Here is a 20,329-nt window from a genome sequence, read left to right as displayed (position 1 = left end):
TCCCCTGGCCAGCACAGGGTGGATGCATTGCTGCCGGAATGATTCCGACGGGTCAAGGTCGTTTTTCCAGCCACAAATTCCTTGCGTTTGCGACACCTGTTGATATTGCTTGCGTTTCCCAGGAGACATCGGTGAATACAGCATCGCGAGTGATGGCATGTGGTGGTCTTCCTTCTCGCCTGGAATCTTCGATGGCGTTCAGGACGGGCCCCCTGAGGGTAGATCATTATGTATTACGGCTCTATCGAACCCTCCACTTTATTATGTCCTCTTTGTCCGCAGTATCTACAGATCGAACCGAATCGACCAGAGCTGCCTGAAATTCTATGTCCCGTTCCAAGTCTGCCCCAAAGCTGTATGAGTCTCACGAGTCAGGTCGTTCGTGTCATCCATAAGTCTTCGTCTCGTAAAATCGTCGTCCATCGTTCGTGCTGAGAATTAAAAGAAAATGCAACCCGTGAACTCCGTGCCATGCAAGTAAAAGTTTCCGCTCCAGACAGATGAGCGCTGGAAAAAAGAAAAAGAGAAAAAAAAGAAAAAAAAGTTCCCAGACTCATCCCTTACACGTCCGTCTGGTTGTGACCCGCAAACATGTACTGCGGGCTGATGCGAACGTCCCTCTCCGCTCTCCTCGCCTCTCTCCTACTGCTTAGTGTGCCTGTGCCTAGACTCGGCGCCCCAGTGCCACGAGGACTCATCAGCCTCGTACCCTCTCCTCTAGATGCACCACGTGGCTCAGTAAATTTGCGGACCTTCCGCACACTAAGCCTGTCGTCCCTCACGCCTGCGCCGCCGATGCTGAATACCCACCGTGGCTTCACCTCGTCCCTTCGGTCCACACCCAGCTTTCCAACCAGTGTGGTCTTGTTCCTGATCATACCCTGGAATGCCTCGTCGCCCATCAGGTCCTCGTTTGCCACGTAACTAATGATCTCAGCAAGGCAGGTAACCCTGTGAGGCAGGCGGAACTGCTTCCTTCTTGGGTAAAGGATCACTAGTGCAAGCCAGTAAAGGACGAGGAGGGCCAGTGTAAGGGCGAAAAGCGGGATCTGTGGAAAGACGCGCACGATGCTGTCCTCTGGTGTGAGGGCCATGAACATGCCTCCCGCAAAGATTGGTAGGAACACGAAGAGCGTTGAGAAAAGCGAGATATAGGCGAGACGCCAGTGTCCGTTTCGCAGGGCATGCCACGTGCTCTGAAATGGGTAACAGGACGCGTAATCAGCGAGAATAGACGCCTCCGGGAGGGCACCTCCAGAAGGCGGATCGCTGAGTTCGCCCCATGGTTGGAGAATGCGCAAATTCAGGTCGATATCCTGGAAGAACATGAACAGTATGAGACCCAGCAGTGCTGGGATAAAGCTGTAGAGGAAGTCTGCTGCTGAGAATGCGCCTCTTACAGGAGCCGCTGAGAGACGGGGAAGGAACCCGTTGATAATCCTAGTGCTTGGTATGAAAGAAACCACGAAGACAACCAAGACGAGCACCAGGCCAAAGATGATGCAGCAAAAGAGCGTGAGGCTGTTCAGACATCGCGGTATGTATCGATAGCGGACGGTTGGCAAGTCTGGAGAAGAATAGCCGATGCGCTCCCATAGCAGACTTCTCCTCTGAGCTTTGCGTTCGCCTGGCGTGAGCTTCTCATGTGCCTGAGCCGAGCCCTTCTCTTCAAATGTTTCTCTGAAGAGGGCAGGCGAGCCCCACGCATCCTGGTAGCTGCCAGATCCCAAGGCATACCACAAGTCGTGGTGCTTGTTGTGTTCCGCCGAAGTCCAGTATGCGAGCAGGTCGGTCCTCCTGTCTACCAGGACGTGCTTCAGGTCATGTCTGGAACCAATAGTCTCCGTGCCCTTGTACTCCGCCAAGGTGTCACTTTGAGAGACAACGGCCATGACATCCGCGATCGATCTGGGATCCCACATCACTCCAGTCTTGCCCTTCAGCCAATGAGTAAGCTCGATGGCGATTGCTGCGGCTAGCAGTATGTACAGTGCCACCAGCGTCCAGGCAACACCCTGAACTGTCGCCCACCGCCAATGCCCGTCCACGTAAATGACGGTAAATAGGCAGCTCTGCAGTGGGAGAGTGATGTTCATGACCCAAGTGATGAGCATTGGCACCCATATATCCCATGTACCTGCCAGTTGCGGGCGTAGAAAGGATGTGGGGTAGAGCTCGTCAAAGATAGCGTCCTGGCGTCCCTTTTTCTCTGCCGAAGCCAATCTCGCATATGGGCGTATACGGATCATGGTGGTGGCGGTGGCCTGAGCGTAGAAAAGGATGACGGCGCCTAGCATCGCCGGGAATACGCGGAACAAAAAGTACCGGCCATCGTATATCGAGCCAGAGTACTCCCAAAGTCCAGCCCACCGAACCGAGTAGATTGCACAGAAAACCAGAGCGCCGATCACTGTGATACACAAGATCATCAACGTTATCATAGATGCCGGTCGTAGAATGCAGGGTTTGAAGACCAGTTTCGGGTTGATCCTCTCTCGTCCGTCTGTCATCAGCTCTGGCTCAATCGGTCGCCACGCCTCCGGTGCTGACTGGGCGGGTGGGACCGCCATGTTTGTGTTGTTGCCTCTTACCAAAGTCGACATCGAAGAGCGCTGAGAGGCTGGCGTGAGGTCGGGAGCCGCAAGAAGTGGCGCGCTCTGTTCCTCATTGGGCCCTGTCAAGTTCCGCGGACGAGAAGAGGCGGGCTGTGGTGTGATGGGAGCATTCTGATGCTGGTGGTACCCCAGGCCTTGGTCGGGGACGAGTCGCTGGCCCTCAGAGCTCATAGATGACACGTTCGACTGCCCTTGTTGCTCCCGGGTCATGGCTTCCAAGGCGTACTGTATGTAAGGGGTATCGTCGACCCCTGGCGTGACGCGAGCGGCCTCAAGGGCCAGCTGGTCGCGAAACACTTCAGCGGGCCTGCCGGCGATTGGGACGACAGGAATTGAGCGGCGACGTTGTGCCTCGGCAATCACGCGCAGCTGTTCTGGCGTGTACTGTGGCTGTGGCCATGGCCGCGAGGGCTGGCCGGTCTGGTTTGCCATGGCGTAGGGCACAAGAGGGCGTCCGTAGAGCCGCTGAGGGCGGTAGATCTCCGAAGAGGATTGAGAGAGTGAGGACGAAGATGAGCTAAGGGCGTGGGGGGTGAGGGTTGGTTGAGGCGAGAGGGATGCTTGGTCGAGTGAAGCATGTTCTGCGTCGTCTATTGGGCCATGGTAGGTCGAGGTGCCTGGCAGTCTGGTCGAGGTGGAAGTTGTTGCTGGAGTGAGGTATTGGCGCGTAGCTTGAAAGGCTGTAGAGCAAACGAGTGTAAGTCAAGTTGGACCGGACCGTGTGGACAGCTCCGTTTCGTTTTTGTTGGTAGAGCAGAGCAGTAAGTCGTGAAGGGAACTTACGAGGTGGCTCCACGTAGTCGAAGTTCAGGTTTTGAAAGTTCATGCTTCGCGCGTTGCAGATGTCATGACGGGGCGTTGTTTAGGCAATGATCTAATGCGTGCGAGTGTGTGTGGATGGTGGCAACCAAGAGACTGTGCTGTGCATTGCAGTGCAGGACGGGGCAGGGCAGTAAACACGAGCATCCACTTGGACGCAATGCTGGGCCAATTGCTGGCGGGATATGCAATGCAGGTCAGGAAGACTGCATGCTGCGTGATGCAGTTGGCGAGGTGTGGTTGGCGACAGCTCGGTGCTGCTGGCAGCTAAGAGGTGAGGTGGACCACGCCGAACCATGCTGGACCCTGTCGCTGCGATGTCACCGGTATGACGGCGACTTGTGTGGAAGCCTCCAGGAAGGAGGCTGGGTGAGTGGTGGATGCGATGTGCGAATGCCCGGTGGTTGGGATTGTGGAGTGAGATGGTAACACCAGCCACCCGCATCAGCCCTGGCACTCCCGGCAACCAGGAGAGCATGCAGGAGCTCGCGCCAGAGGACGACATAAAACCAACCGTCTTGCCCCGGATGGCCTCCTTGCTCACGATGTTACCTTCTCCTGCCATCTTCGCGACGTGATGGCCATGGGCAGAGACGTTCCTGGGCCAAATCGAGCAACCAGTGGGGCAGAGCCGAGGTGACTGAGTGAATTCGTTGAGGGCACGAACTCAATCGCCGGCCGACGAGGAGCTCAAGCTTGGAGCTAAGGGTGGAGCTATGTACGTGCTGCGTACCACACTAGCCTACATCGTACTTAGCGCTGGCCTGTGCGGCCCCGCCCGGTAACGGGCACGATATGTGGGGCTGCCGTGTGAAATGAACGACCGCTCTGCAGGGTCCGAACCTAGACCCTGAGCCTCTAGCTTCCAAGCTTCTCTGCCAGGCACCATCCCACCAGTTCAACAGTTCTACAGTTTTATGTGCCGACGCCGGGAAACATTCAGGGCGCACATAACATCAGGACTATAGGACTGCAAGGCTGGTATCATAGCTCACAAAAATGAAGCTGCTAACCAGGAAGTTCACCAGGCACTCTATCACGAGCTGTGATAGCGTAGAAGAATGAGCGATTGCATTGGAAAGATCTTCTGCTCCTGCAGACATAGGATTTCGGCGCTAAGTCCACTTGCATGAGCGATCAGAGAGATGGTGCTCGAGACCAAAAGGTATTCACATGAATTGTACAAGAATTCGATCTCATCCCAATACTCCACCCAGGAAGTCTTCTCGACATCCATCCCGCGCCCCTCATCCGGGTATCAAAGCCCTGCTTTCGTCTCTCATCAAATCGCAATCATTTCATTTCCCTGGGATAGTCTAGCTGCTCCTATATTAGGATCTTGGAATATACACAAAAAGACAACAAGACAGCTGAAAATTTGGCTTGCCCGCAGGAACATCAAGCGCTGTTTCGTGGGCAGCTCCAAGCCCTCACGCAGACTACGACACAACAAAATTAAGGATTGAACAAATGCGACGAGCAACAAACGAACTGATTATCCGTTAGAACACCAAATGATCAATGCAAGATTTGCATGGCCTCACCGGTTCTGTAAAATCGAAATCTTTCTCGACGAGCAACAAGAAGCATGTGGATCATGCTGAGGCATGAAATGTAAAAAAAGACTGGTATTGTCAGCTTCGAATCTAGGCAGTCCCAGTGTGCATGATAGAAAGTATGATCTCACGGTCATCTCTCGCATCTTCAGTAGGCCACTCGAACTGGCGCCAAGAAAAGGAATCACGCATATTAGACCAAAGTTTTATTGAAATGCCACAGCTTCCACGGGCATGGACTTTTTGGTGAACAATTCAACTGCAATATTGAGGGGGTCACAATCTCTTCAAATTAGGTGCCCGATAAACTGCGCCTTCACTATCTGACCCGCCTTGCTTTGCCGACCAACTGAGCCAGAGAATAGCATGTAAATCAACTCATAAATCTGCCCTATTGGCCTGTTACTGTTCTGCACGACAAAGTAAATTGGATGCACTCACACTCCTAAGTGCCATTTCGGAGCTCATATAGTAGTGCCTTCCTATGCCCAACATATGGCTCCTGGTTTTCCATGCCGAAGAATCCAGGTTAGGTAAACATTGTCGAAGCAAACTCTTGCCTTGCAAACGAGGCCTCGGTAGCCCATTACACTTTTCAGAACTTCAACTTCAGTATCAGGCTATTCATCTGTGTAACCGTCTTCTAAAATTGAAGCGTTAGGGAAAAATTCGGTGGTTTCTGCGTCGGTGGTACTGTCTCCAAATGTAGCAGTGACGTTTAATGTCTGTACCGCGCCCTCATGATCAAGTTCACCAGGAATCGAGGACACAACATCAGCTTCTGTCAATTCGCATCAGATGCGAGCATTAGGCCACAAAATTTCTCGCGTATCGAGCCCGGATTAGGCTCACTGGCTCGTGTCTAAGACCTTGCTGCAGCAAGAGGCAGATTTTCACGTCCACTTTCCACAGGATGTTTTTACTGATCCACAGAATGTGCGACGGGCAGCTTCGTATGCAACGCATAAGAATATGATTCAGCAGGGCTACATATGGGGCAGAGGAAGGTATGTGGTCCTGTGAGTGATCAAAGGGGACCTTCCACTGCTGGAGCAAGGAAAGGTCATACATCCATTAGGCAATATCACCCCTCGCATACAGGCACACTGCTACATAGGAAGAGAGCGTGTCAAACCGAGCACCAAGGCTTCAGTATAACCCACACAGTAAAAGCTGTTCCCTGACTAATATTTTCTGGGCCTCGCGCAATGCACTATGCTGGGTCCAATTCTTCCCGTGTCACCATCCTAGCCTTACTGACTGTCACTTTACGAATGCTGATAAATGATTCGCAGAATTCCAAAGCGCTGCGGATCATGGCGGTAATGAAATTGGGCAAATGCATTTCTTTGGTGAACGCATCCGGAGGGGTTGGACGTGCGGGCGGCCTGTGAAAGGATGTTGAACCTGGTAGCCCCGACATATTTAGGCGAGTATGGTCTTGAATAGAGACTATTGATCCAGAGTTGACCCAGCAGCTACAGACTTATGTGTGGATAAAATTAGAATATTTAACGTTAGCATCACCTGATGTACAATGTGAACACTGGCATAAGGGGGGCGCTTGACCACACTACTGCCAGCCTTGGCCTTTATGCAGCTAACAACCCGGCAACTCTTTTGGTCTGCTGAGTCAACCATTTCGGGCCGTTTCGCATCACTGACATTCTTGTTCCATGCAACCTGGTTGAATGAACAAACTACCATACATCCGTTAGTCGTTGCTCTTCCGTGCCATCCATGTTCTCTGACAGCGGGTTGTGAAGAGGTTGGAATCAGACATTTGAACGCAGCCACAAGTACTTGAGCCCCAACGCCATCAGAAGTGGATACATCATGCACATTGGTGACATGAGGAAAATTGCGACACAGACAATAAGAGCTAGGGAAAAATTTTCGTGAAGGCCCTTGGATGCATGTACTCGCAAGGCCTTGGTAACTGACGACAAACGACTCAGACTGTTCGAACTGCTCGGTCTAGAATCAACTCCTTACTCAGTTGATCTCGGGAGTTGAGCGAACTACCCCAGATGCCACGGATCTGACGATAGGATCCAAGACGTCTAGAACGAAAGTGGCTGATAAACAAGCTCATGCGGCTGTGAAGATCAGACGTTGTGGAATGCGGCACATCCCCCATTGGAGAAGAATTAACTGGGTGGACCCCCGGAGGACATGTCAATAACCTACGGTTAATAAAAACTCCGGATTCATACTATCATGAATGCCGAACACGCTTATTCTGAGGTGCGCTTGAGTCAGCCGTCCAGTCAATGTGTATACGGCTCAGGGACTTGGCCGTTTCAGCCTTTTACGGACTCGAGCAAACAACCTGTCACTCTTGTTAAGACGACCCTCCATGCATAAGATCGAACAGAATATGACCTGCTGATGGCGACGGGAAAACGGCTCATGCCAAGCGCCCGAAAGCCAAGAGTAGCGCGCGAGTGGGCAGGCATCGAGCCCATGCTAAGGCGTTCCAGACCCTGTCACGGCTCGTCAGGAGGATCATGGCCAGTGTGTTCCTGAGGCTTTCCATCTTCGTCTCTGCCATGCAAGTGACTTGGTGTTTAGAGAATCGTGATTCGCCTAATCTCCATGTTTCCCAAGCAGCGGGAAACGCAAACGCTGTCAATTGTTCTTTCTCAAGACCAAATCGCATTATAACCGACGCCTCATACGAGATGCTTAACTTCCATTATCCTCACTTTCCCTTTGCTGCAATCTGGAAAATATTCTCTCAATGAGTTTCTCAAATGTTTACAATAGGCGAATACAAATTTAGAGCATCTGGGGTGACAGAAAACCGTTAGGCTGCACAGTGAAAACAAGGCTTGGCACCTCCAGCCTTAGAACGATCAATATAGCAGCTCAGCCGCAACACACACAATAGCGACGAAGTAACTTAGCATACGATCAATGCGACGTGCGCGCGGGCCCCTTTCAGCAGAGGAAGAGTTCGGACGCCGCACGCAATCGCAAATCGCGCCGAGAATCCGGGAGAAGGAATCGACTCTACTGCGATTCGCCTCACGGGGCTCCCGTCAAGGCATAGAAAACTCCACCTGCATGTTCACTGCGTCTAATGGGCCTATCGCGAGCAGACTTGGCCAACACAAGGCTCCACAGTATATTGCCGTACTACTGCTTGGAGCTTCTAGCGTGGCGAGGTCGACTATACTTTATGAACTTTGTTTGACCGTTGTCTTCTAAGATGAGACGACATTACCAAGAAGATGGTAAACGGCTGGAGCCATGATGGCCTCCAAGATAATCCAAAGATAGACCTTGATCGAGAATTAAGTATAAAGGGCCACCGTCGACGCACTTCAGCAGTTGTTTGTTTCCAGTCATCATCATCATCATCATCATCAAACATCTTTCCATCTACTCCTCGAACTCGGTCTGCAGTCGCTTCAGCATCTCTAGAGATACACTACTTTCATTTTCTTCACAATGGTTTCTTTCAAGATCTCTCATGTCCTGGCTCTCGCCTCCGCCGTGGCCGCTGCTCCTACTGAGCTCCTTGAGGCCCGCGCAACAGTTGCTCACGACTCTATCGCCCCCGTCGCTCAGCGAATCCAGACAGGTGGCCTCGGCAAGATCATCGAGACCTTCAATCCTCTCCTCCACATTGCTCATGGCTGCCAGCCTTGTACGTAATCACTCCACTTCTCACCGGTGTCCTCACCTTTCTCCTGGTGGATCGTCTTGAGATCTTCACTCCGATTCCTGTAATAATCACTAACATATGGCAGACCCTGCCGTTGCCGATAATGGTGACACCAGCGGCGGACTTCAGGACAGCGGCAGTGGTACGGGTGGCTGCCGGGACCAGAGCAAGGGCCAGACCTATGCCCGCGCTGGAACCGTTGATGGAAAAACGGTTGTAATGTACACATGGTACATGCCAAAGGACCAGCCTGTTGATGGCAACACTGCCGGGGGCCATCGCCGTAAGTAATTTCCAGAGATCAACTCCACGTCCTAAACACCTTTGTCTGAAGTTCCATGAACTAACTGAACACCACAGACGATTTCGAGAACATCGTGATCCAGATCGACGACCCGAACGCGGCAACCCCCAAGATCATCGGCGCGGCTGCCTCCAGCCACAGCGGCTACAGCAAGGCCGCCGGCGGTGTCCCCCAGATGGAGGGTAACAGCCCCAAGGTCGAATACTTCACCACCTTTCCCACCAACCACGAGCTGCAGTTCACGGACACCGTGGGCAAGACCTACCCCATCTCTGACTGGGACGCCATGCCCCAGGCGGCCAAGACTGCCCTCCAGGACACCGACTTCGGCAGCGCCAACGTCCCCTTCAAGGATGGCAACTTCGAGTCCAAGGTCCGCGAGGCTCTGGCTTAAGTGCAAGGCGAGATATGGTGCGCTCCGTTCACGACTGGATGCGTAGATACGCAACCTTTTCTTTTCAGTCACCCGTGGTTGACAGCGATTTTGTTTTTATATGTATTCCAGTTTCTTTCTCCGTCTCAGCAAATTCAAGCAGGCCTGCTTTGTTCATTCATCATTTTGTTACTTTCCCTCCGCAACCGTGAATATGAGCATGTATGTCCTCCTAGACACGGCCCTTCGTATTTCGAGTTCTAGGTCTTGTGTTTTCCAAAGCTTGTGCTCTTCGTTTCATGAAAATGCAAAACTATTTTTGTCTGATTCGCTATATATCCTTTGCAATGTATAAGGAGTTCCTAGAGTAAATTGAAAACATACCGTTGAATGCTTTATACAACTGGAGTTGCAACGATATAAACATTGTAGAGCAGTGGAAGAGGGTGGATGTCCCCGTGCCTTCTGGCAACACCAACCCGTCATACGATAGGCTCCGAGCTTATACGTACTAGGTACTCTCTGAGTGCCTAAGTGTGTTTTGTAAGAAGCTGCGCCGCCATACCTCTAGACACAGGTGGCAGTCATTATGGTATCTGTGAATGGTACCCATGTATTCGGGCATGAGCTAAACCCCGAGCTAGGGGCTTCCAAACCTTACACAGGTGCTCACGGTCACCATATTCACGCACGCCCACCAACGACGAACTCCCGGCCACTCTCGGTATTTTCAAGTCACACATCGAGAGCCTTGGCTCTTTCCTTGACTTCCGCAAGACTCTTGGCTACAGGTTTTGAACGCCCCTCCGAATCCAACCCGTCAAGGCCTACAAACATCAGCGGTAACAAGGCGCGCTTGAAGTCTTGCCTGCTGCCGTCATACCGTCTCGTGTGAGCTACTGTCTATCAGAGGAACATTACCGTCAGCGCCACCAAGACGGCAAGAAAGATCAGCCAGAGACACTGTGCTCAGATACATGTCTCGTTCCTGTACGTCAAGCCCGTGACCACCGTCCCATTCACATGTTATTGCTCTGACGTGCCCAATCGGTGAGAAATTGTGCGATGAGAGAGAAGGTCATGTATATAGTCTCAAAGCTGATGTTCTTCTCGTTGTAAAGCGCTTCGATGACGGATGAAGTGCCGCTGATTCCACGGATGGCTTGGAAGCTGCCTGACCAGCTGATGCCATGACCCCATCTGATCTGCTAAGCCGATTGTGTACTTGAGAAAGTGAGCAAGAAGAAGTCCAACGATAGTATTTTCATCGTATGGCTCATTTGTGGCAGCATTGGCACGGCTGGATTTGTGAATTAAGGAAAACCGTGATTATAACCACACAGAATTGTACCTAGGTAGACCGTTGAGGCACACGAAAGTAAAACAATTCTATCAGTTTCTTACACCACGATCCTGTTTTACAATTTATGAACCGTATGGGACCGATGCCATATCATTTTTTCACAGAGGGAGCATGGTACTGTTGATATATACAGTTCATAGATCTGGTCCCCGTAAATATGAGTAGTTCGTGTAAAGGCTCAGGGTCAGGATTCAAGTCGTAAGAACAGAAGGCCATATGTCTCGGTACTCTCATACTGTAATATTGGATTGGATCTCTGAGGCAATGTTTGTGGCACAAGGAGTATACGCCTGTCAGCCCGGTGGCACTATTGTCAATCATATTATGAAGGTTCCTGAGATGCTCACTGATTTGTCAAACAAATAAGGGGTACAGAAGAGACTATAGTCTGTGCCTCTCGGGTTCTACGCTCACGTATAGCTATCTGCTAAAGAGGAAGAACCAAAGTAGTCGTACGTGCGTGCATAAGGTGCTTGATAGAGCGAGTATCACCTACCTCTTTCGACGTTGACTGCCTCGTTTCATCAGCAAATATCTCGCCTCAATAGCTGAACGACCTTTCATGTGACTCTAGTCGGCACATAATCTCAATTCACTTACCAGAAAGCTTGGAATATCTGAAAGTAAAAGTCTCTAGACGTAGTAACATTCCAAACATTACTCCTAGTCATTCCGATAAACCTAACTCTCGTCGCCAATTTGCAGTACTGAGTGGTTGTACGTCATTCATCCTTAGATGGATAATATTGATCAAGTTCACCCCTTCGCCGTTCGAGACGGAGAATGCAATGTCCAGTATAGCAAGCTTCATTTTTGCTGAGGCGTGAGTACTTCATCGTGCTAGACTACAATTATTTGTACTCTGTGAGGTTTCATGGTGGCCTAATTCATTGGGCTTGTCGTCTTATATCTCAAGATTCGGATCCTAAGGCCGAAACAACCTGTGTGGACTTCCTTCTTTCGCACAAACCTATAGGTCTGAACTTTTCAGTAGGACTCTATTCGAAGACTCGTCACTGTTTTGAAGAGAAATTCAATCGGATCATCATTGATCTCATACCGTGACATCAATCTTAATCCCAGTACAAGCTAAAACCACACCTCCTGACTCCGCCCTTTCCCAGGCCCGAGCCGTCTCTGCTCACTCCCCAATGACATAGGTGCACCCTTCGCCGCCCACCCAGACCTCATGCACCTTGCCAGCCTCGACGTCCCACCTCTCGCCCACACCGAGCGTCTGCTTGGTAGGATTCTCGTCCTTGGGGTAGGTGAAGGTCAACTGGCCCTTGAGGATGAGGTGGGTCGTCACGCCGGCGTGGGAGTGCGGCGCGTAGTGGGCGTTGGGGCCGTCGGACCACGTGAAGACGTGGTCGAAGCCCCAGGAGCGGACCTCAGACTCGTGGTCCCGCCGTGTCTTCTTGTCGGCCATGTCGGGGGGCGCCTCTGGGGCTCGTGGCAAGCCAAGATTCGGGGGCAGTATTGGGTGCGTCAAGCTTCCCTTTGTCAGACTGTGACGTGGTCGCTGTGTTCGGGTCGGTGCCAGGATAGGGATGAGGATGAGGCTCTTGCAGATCGATAGTGCGTAGTGGCTGAGGCTGTCAGGTCGTGCAGTGCTACGGCGCTGCGACTCTCTGGTGTGGTGACACTGGCCGCCGGACGTTGAAGAACGTCCGCAGCTTCTCACGTCGAGCCAATGACGTTATGGCTGCCCAGCCGGTGCACCAGACACACAGTAGTCAGACTAAGCTGGGCGGACCGGTCAGGGATGCAGCTTCGGGGCTGCGAGCACCTGCAGCTGCGCCCCCAAGTCATCCCATGTCATCCCGCGCCGTTGGCCTCAATTCGACCTGTCTGGGCTGCCCGCCTGTCCTCCTAGTGTGTGCGCGTCATTTCTCACTCCGAGCAGCCTCGCGTCGCCCAGAGAGAGAGAGCGAGAGAGAGAGAGCAACGCAGGTGTCTGGGACGATGGCAGGCCGGTGAATACGAAAAAGGATGACCTCAACAAACAGAGTGACAGCCCCCGAAATAGAAACACAGGCGTGGAACTTGGACAGCTGCCGATCAGCTACCAAGTATGGCGGGTCTGGCTCTCTCCACAGGCCAAACCGGGCTCCCATGCTCAGGAACTCAGGGGCAGCTTTCGCCTTTGATTGCCAGGCTTGGCCCCTCAACCACCTCCAAAGTCAAAACAGTTGGTCCGTGTGCGGGTGCGCGCGTGGTCTCCAGCGAGGGGAGAAGGCGAAGCCGGGGAAGGGCCCAGAAGAGAGTTTATCGACTTCCTCAGATGATACATGCACGAAGGCATGCAGGTGCTGGGTGCTGCGGCACCGTCCAGGTCGAAGCGACAGTCCGCCCCCACAGACCGGACGGTTTGATCAGCCCTGCGGAAAGACCGTCCCATCTGGAAACCTGGGGCCAACGCAGCGAGAAGGCACTGCTCCACACTTTGCTGGAGACAGCTGCGAAATGATGCTTCTGGTGCTACCGTGGTGGGCTAGACCGTCTGCACCGAGCTTAACCTTGTCATGGCCAGCTGCGAGCGGCCACGACCTCAGCCACCAAAGTCTCAACACACCACCAGCACCTCAGCAGGTAGAACCTGCCTAATGCAGGTCGTGTGTGAGTTTGTGCTGTCGCTCGCTCGCGTGCGTGCGTGGCATAGCCCTGTCGTGTCGGCAGTCGACGCTCGTCTTGGAAAGCCTGGCTGCAGGATCCACATGCCACAGGGAACGGCCCTCCCACTGGCTCCCACTGGCTCCCACTGGCTCCCACTGGCTCCCAGCAAGCCCGTCTCAGGTCTTGGTCCCCGTCCAAGCAGTTGGGATCCGTCCCTCGGGAGTTTCCTACCAGAGATCCAATCGCGGGCGCAACATTGGGATCCCCTGGCCAATTGTTCCGCAACTCTATTTTGTCAAACGAGAGAGCATGACAGATGCACACAGACGGACAGAGCCAGGCAAGACCAGGCCGGCATGAGGGAGGGCGCCCGCTGCTCAAGGGCAAGGCTCTGGCATCGCCGTGTGCTGCGCTGTGTTGTGCTGTGCTGCGCTGTGTTGTTGAGTGCAACGGGCGAGTTGCAGGACGGCGCCACTCGCTCCCCCAGCTGAAGCATCCTCTCGAACCGATCCATCCCTATTCCTTGGCTGAGGAATCCGGGGAGTTGATCAATGCTTACCTTCCTCTCCCTTTCCATCCCTCTCGCTTGCAGTTTGTTTATGCATTCTTCCACTTCTCTATTCCTCCACTTTCATCTCGTGACTCCTCTCCGCTGGTCGACTTTCCGGGGACGCCACACACACACGACAGCGACCTGCCATGTCCAGCCCGGCCGAGCTCCCCAGCCTGGCACCCAAGTAGCAGCGAGACCCGCCAAACGAACACGGGGTTGCAGCTGCCAGCTGCAGCCTGTTCCCCATAAATTCTGCACGCCTCGCAGATCTCTGAATCTCGCAGGACGGGCCCCCGGTCTTTCCGCCCGTCCCCTGAACAGACAGGGCCGGCATACGCCATCGCAAATACGGACCAACCATCATATCATTTTACCCATGGGTTGCCTCGTAAGTTCTCCGGCCTAGAGCAGAGGCAAAAGAAGGAAACAGACAAGAGCAAAGAGCTCCCTCCCTCCCCTGTGTCGAGAGGTCCTGTGCATACTTTTTCTTTCTCGTGCGCACCGTCGCCAGCAATAATTATCCCGTAAAGCCCGTCCTGCCTATCAGATTGCCCTTGCCCGAGCCAATCCCCCGCGATAGCCGTGTGCTTGCAACGAAAAAGCTCGACTGACAACATCCGCCCTTCTCCCCACGAACAGGGAGCACGAAAGCGCGCCCAAACCCACCCGGCAATGTGGCCGTATAGGGGGGCCAGAGCCACTGCTAGGATCGAGGACGGAACGGCGGCAAGAGTTGGAGGACCGACGCCGAGCCCAAAGTTCGGCGCGCACACGGCATGGAAGCACTTCTTCCAGATGGTCGCGCTGGGCGGCGGGCCCGGCCCTCACCAGCAACAGATCCGTGCGCGCCACCAGCATAGCAAGTCGGAGCAGCTCAAGACGGACCTCGACTACGAGACGACCACGGCCACCTTCAGCGACGACTTGAGCGAGGCCACCTCCCCGATCGACACCCTCCGAGCCGCCCCCTTCTCTCTCAACTACCACCCCGACTTGCCCTTGCTCAAAGACTCAACGCACAGGCATATCGAGCGCATGTTCACCTCTCTCCGCGGCCGGGAAGGAGACTACATAACCCGCGAAAAGCTGGAGGAGTTCCTTGTCGAGTCACAGGGCGGCCTCGTCCGTCCACTCGAGAAGGAGAAATACAGCTTAGGTGACTTCGTCTACGTCTGGCTGCACGACTACAGCGTCGCCCTGAAGCCGGCCGCCAAGAAGGACCTGTCGAAACCCATAACGAACTACTTCATCAGCAGCAGCCACAACACATACATCGGACTCGGCAACCAGCTCAGCGGCGAGGTGTCTGCGGACGCGTACCGGTCGGTCCTGGAGGATGATTGCCGCTGCGTGGAGATCGACGTCTGGAACGGCGAGGGATACACGGAAAGGCCCAGGACGCCCACCCCCAGCAGGTCGAAATCGCCGAGGCGCGACGTGCACAAGCACAAGAGGAACCCCTCCACCCTCTCAACGAGCTCCATCCACTCTCTCCCGGCGGCAGCGCAGTCATTTGCAGAAAAGATCGACCAGAAGTGGCACGAGCTGGCATCGAGGAGGCATGACCGCACACACAGCTCCAAGGTCAGCCTCGCCAGCGCCAGCCTGAGCTCGCTGCACCTGGCGCTGCCCGCCGCGAGCCACAGCTCAACGTCTCTCGACCCGGGTGACCTGCTGGACCCGAACGACCCCACCCCGCCCCTGCGCCACGTGCGCTCGGCCGAGGGCCTGAGGCTGAAGGCGCAGGAGTCCAGGTCGCGGTCACGATCAAGGTCGAGGGAGCCGCGTGGTCGCAGAATAGAGCCGGAGGTGACGCACGCCCACACCGTTCAGGGGCTGGGCGACTTGGGCCTCGCAAAGCGCATCCCCTTGCGCGAGGTGTGCCGGGTCATCAAAGAGTCGGCATTCAAGACGAACAAACTGCCCCTCGTCATCAGCCTTGAGGTCCACGCCACGGGCGAGCAGCAGGACATGATAGTCGAGATTATGAAGGAGGAGTGGGGCGATCATCTTCTGGATGAGCCACTCCAAGGGTGCGACCCAAGTGCGCGGCCGCCGAGACTTGAGGAGCTCATGGAGAAGATTCTCGTGAAGGTGAAGAAGGCAGCACCGACGGGCTACACCATGCAGAAGGGGGGCAGTCAGCTCACAGTGCCTACGAGCACGTGGCACGATGAGGACGGGTCAGCATCAGAGGATGAAAGGTTGACACTCGCGGGAGAGACCAGGACAGAAACTGGGGAGCTCGTCCAGGCGGTCAAAACTTCCAAGTCGCTCATCCGCGAGACCCTCGGGAAGCTGGCCATCTACACATACAGCGAGCATTACAAGGACTTCTCCGCGCCGGCGGCCAAGTCACCCTCGCACATCTTCTCCATCGACGAGTACAAGATACTGAAGCTGCATCAAAGCAAGCACCGCGAGATGTTCACGCACAACCGTGACTTCTTCATGCGCGCGTACCCGCACTCGACCCGCGTCAGCTCGACCAACCTCGACCCCTCGATTTACTGGCGGAAGGGGGTCCAGATGGTGGCCCTGAACTGGCAGCGGGCGCACGTCGACGAGGCCATCATGCTCAACAGCGCCATGTTCGAGTCCGAGCAGGGCTGGGTGCTCAAACCCCAAGGCTATCTGAGCGGCGACAAGACGACGTCGCAGGCCGAGGCTGGGCAACGCCGGGCGCTGATATTTCGCGTCACAATCCTCGCAGGGCAGCTTCTGCCGTTGCCTGGGGAGCGCGACGACACCAGCAGCAATGCCAGCACCGTGTCGAGCGTCAGCACGTCTGCCAGCACCGCGTTCCAGCCGCTGGTCAAGTGCGAGCTGCATGTCGAGACGCCCGAGGAGCTTACTGAGAAGAAGGCCATCAAAAGCGGCCTCGTCCAGGATGGCCAACACAAGATGCAGACCAGGAGCAGCGAGACGGAGAACCCTGACTGGGGCATGGGCCAAGAGCTCAAGTTCCCCCGGATAGACAGGGTCGTGGAGGAACTCAGCTTCGTAAGGTGAGTTATCATCAGCAGACCAGCAGAGCACAGTGCCTTGCCAAGGTCGCAGCGCAGCCCTTTTGCCCCTTGCAGTTTTGCATGTTTCCGCCGTTCCGGCTCTTGTCACCTGTCACTTTTTGCCTCCCCGGAACTTTCCTTACCCACACACACCACACGGTTAGCGTACCCTTCAATCATGTTGCGCCGTTGGCATAGCCATCCGGCCTATCGCCAGGGAGATGGAGCCTTCCAATCGCCACCGATTCGCAAGTTGCCAGTCTGGCATCTAGCGTGGGCTGCGTTGGCAAGGCAGACCCTGCGCGCGAAGGGGGTTGCGAGGAAGACGCCCCCAGGCTCTCAGGCTCGGACCACTGCTGTCAGATCTGGAGTGCTCACCGGTGTGGAGAACGGAGCATGGTGCGGCTCGCCTTCCTGCCCACACACTTGTGATGTGGTGCAACACCTCGAGCTTCCCGTACCCCTGTGGCCCTGGCTCCACAAGTGCTGCATGTGCGGCTTGTGCTTGTCAACCATACTGCCCGCCTCATCGTCAATTTCAGCAGCAGCTATCCGAGACGAGATCGCGGTGCTGTCTGTCCAGCTCTGTCGCCCGAAACGCTCGGCCACCAGCCTTGACGCGTGATGGTGTAGCTTTGGTGGCCCGACCAGTGCAGCCAAGTGGCACAGATCCCTTCCGCAAATCAAGAACGACTACCCATGTTACGTGCATGAGATAGGTCATATGCTAATGCTTCACCAAATCAAAAGGTTCAAGATCGAGGACGAGGGGCTTGTTAAAGACAAGCTGGCCGCATGGGCCTGCATCAGACTTGATCGGTTGCAATCAGGGTATCGATTCATCGACCTGAAGGATGCTCACGGCAGGCCCAGTGCTGGGAAACTGCTAGTGAACATCGAGAAGAAGTTCCGATAAGGATGAGGCTGAAATCGCATGCGCATGACGCTCTCGTCGTATGGTCGGCTTGCAGGACTAGGCCATCGCTCCAGCATAGTCGTTTCCGACATGTACCGGTCGTGTCAGATCTCATCATCCCCACCCCCCACCTTCCCGAGTGGCGGGCTAGGTATAAGATGTTCGTGTTTTATCAGGTGGCGTTATAACAGCTTGGGATCCAAGTTTTACTTTTGTTTGATCCCACGAGACTTTGGCCCTGACTGCGGCCATGGACTTTTGAAGGGTTTAAAGAGGCACTGGAGCCAGGATTTTGCAATATTACTGGGCGCTGTGTCGGTCTGGACGCGTATAGACGCTGATTCCGCAAAAGGCAGAAGATCGGTTATTCTTCAAATCGGGCGTAGCTTTCACCACAACGATACCCAATTATCAGCTCGAATTTTGCTGACATCTCACTCTTCACTGCGTTCTTGGACTTTCTGTGTGTACCTGTGATAGGTTGCCCCTTCATTTCTGCCTGCGAAACAAAAGCAGTGTGGTTAACAGGCTGATGGCACGTGAGGCCAATAATGCTGGTCAGCGGGACCAGCGTAATTTCTGCGCCTGGGTGGGTGGCCGGGTGCTAACATCGTAGAATTCCCTCGGCTATGAGGAGAAATCGACCGCAACTTGCTTTTGCATCGGATCAGAGACAGAAATGTCCATGCCTCCCTCCATGACGATGTGAGATCAGAGAAACGAGGTGGAAAACGGCCCATTGTAGAGCCGATCATGCTGTCGCGCACTCCACATCACGATGAAGGACGCGGTCGATTACTTACAAGGCATATGAGTGGCCCAGACTTGTCCACTCGGAATTAGGACTGCTCCCGCGGCAGGAATGCCCGCTTGTTCTTGTGGAACATGCTTGCATGATGTCGTGCGGCGGAAAGCCACGGTGACGTACAATTTGTAGGCGGTATGGGCTCCTCGAAGAGGACCTAGGGCACATCAACATTCGCAACCCAGCGTGAGCGGGGCGATGATCTCTTTGTTGGGAAAGACAACATTCGACGGGCTGTCCCGTAGGCGCTCAAGGCGGGTTCGAGTGAGACACGCACGACAGGGTGTGACAAGCCATTGTCTCATTGAACGGTGCATATCTGCAGTTCTGGCAGGTCTTTGACAACGGCTAGATGCTTTCAACGGCTTCGCGTTAAAATTCCTCTCGCGTCGGCGTGATTCATTGGTGCATAGGCAAGGTTGGGCCCCAATCGCCGGTACGTGCCACTCTATCAAACAAAGAAAGCAAGCCGCAGTGAGACCCCCAGAGTTGAGTTGGTTTTTCTCTCTCGAAAAGTTGATGGAGTGGCATTTGGCGGTGTGAGTGCAGCCAGCCTGTTGTTGCCGCAGGCGACCGAGCCGTTCCCATCACAGAGAGGAGCCTGCTCATTTGTTCCGGCGCTGCGGTTCGAATGCGAGGGTATATGCAAGAACCCACGGATCTCGTCGTTAGTGGGCCGTATCTCAACAAAAACCCTTGAGCGCGACGTTGATCCGATCTCGCTAATCGGCGAGCCTTTTGAAGCAAGCGCGAGGGGGGTTGTAGTGCAGAAGCTTGCCAATGATCCGTTCTTCACATGATGACCCGAGTAGCTGGGAGACGGGATGTTGGTCCAAGTGTAGTCAGAGCAACGTCCAACGACTTTCGTCCCTTTGCGAACAAGGGATGCTGCAGTTAAGTCTCGTCTCCCGTGATGTCCCGGCGCGCCAACCGCTCCTGAGCCGTCACCTCATCTTGTGATCACGCTGAGCAAGACATGGCGAGGATGGCGAGGCCGTCGAGATCCCGAGTTAGCAGGGTGCGGAAACACGTCGGACACCAAGAACTCTGACAGCCCACCAACTACCCTGCACCATGTGTGGAACAGGAACAATGCATGGATTAAGATGAAATGTTTGCTCTCCTGGTTTGGCGCAGGAGGCCGCCGTTAGTCGGATGAGAGTCCTGCTGCTTCGAGTCATTGACATTTTGCCTTGTTTCTCAGTGCCCGAATCGACCCATAACTTCGAGCTGTGAAGTGAGATGTCACAATGTGACAGGTCGGTGTCTGGTCTTTCGCAAGCACCTCTAATATCCGGCGTTTTCAAATGTTGTCGGCGTGTCGCATCACCACGGAAGTCCCGCAGTGGGCCCCGGCACGACCCACCTAGGTGATCTGTGTGCGTGAAAAGAGCTTGCGATCGAGTGTAGAACATGGTTTGATGGTCAATGGACGTTGTGATTGACGGCTGCGTTTATATGCCACAACAGGCTGCATGGGACATCCATGCAGACCCTCGGCACATGGGGAGCATCTGGTGATGGCAATCTTGGGCCGCCATTTGAACAACAGTTCGGGGTAGGGTTTGTAGCACAACAGGTGCGGCTCTGCTCAGCCAAAGATGCCTTCTGCGTGTATGCGAATGAGCACCGTGGTGGCTGCCCTGGGAGTTCAATGTGCCCCTTGAGGTTCACTCGGTGGTTTTGGCTGCACTATGGTGCCTCCCGTACATGGTAGATCCTACAGCT

At 54.3% G+C, this 20,329-nt stretch overlaps 4 protein-coding genes across 4 annotated transcripts; 2 read left to right on the top strand and 2 right to left on the bottom strand.

Moving 5' to 3' along the window:
- Positions 1-560: 560 nt before the first annotated feature.
- On the bottom strand, positions 561-3,441 carry INS49_001743 (uncharacterized protein; the record flags this gene model as incomplete). Its single annotated transcript, XM_043162564.1, has 2 exons — positions 561-3,295; positions 3,399-3,441. The coding sequence occupies 2 exons, from the start codon at positions 3,439-3,441 to the stop codon at positions 561-563; spliced, it is 2,778 nt and encodes a 925-aa protein (XP_043031070.1).
- Positions 3,442-8,446: 5,005 nt separating this feature from the next.
- Positions 8,447-9,361, top strand: INS49_001742 (uncharacterized protein; the record flags this gene model as incomplete). Its single annotated transcript, XM_043162563.1, has 3 exons — positions 8,447-8,645; positions 8,749-8,946; positions 9,024-9,361. 3 exons carry the CDS (start codon positions 8,447-8,449, stop codon positions 9,359-9,361), a joined length of 735 nt encoding a protein of 244 aa, XP_043031069.1.
- A 998-nt stretch (positions 9,362-10,359) lies between these two features.
- Positions 10,360-12,132, bottom strand: INS49_001741 (uncharacterized protein; the record flags this gene model as incomplete). The annotated part of the gene is made up of 2 exons (XM_043162562.1): positions 10,360-10,540; positions 11,849-12,132. The coding sequence occupies 2 exons, from the start codon at positions 12,130-12,132 to the stop codon at positions 10,360-10,362; spliced, it is 465 nt and encodes a 154-aa protein (XP_043031068.1).
- A 2,412-nt stretch (positions 12,133-14,544) lies between these two features.
- INS49_001740 (uncharacterized protein) lies at positions 14,545-17,796 on the top strand (the record flags this gene model as incomplete). Its single annotated transcript, XM_043162561.1, has 2 exons — positions 14,545-16,880; positions 17,550-17,796. The coding sequence occupies 2 exons, from the start codon at positions 14,545-14,547 to the stop codon at positions 17,794-17,796; spliced, it is 2,583 nt and encodes an 860-aa protein (XP_043031067.1).
- Between the last annotated feature and the right edge of the window lie 2,533 nt (positions 17,797-20,329).

The sequence above is a fragment of the Diaporthe citri genome (genome assembly GCF_014595645.1).
Source record: "Diaporthe citri strain NFHF-8-4 chromosome Unknown scaffold_1, whole genome shotgun sequence".
NCBI lineage: Eukaryota > Fungi > Ascomycota > Sordariomycetes > Diaporthales > Diaporthaceae > Diaporthe > Diaporthe citri.
This window is presented reverse-complemented; position numbering and strand designations above follow the sequence as displayed.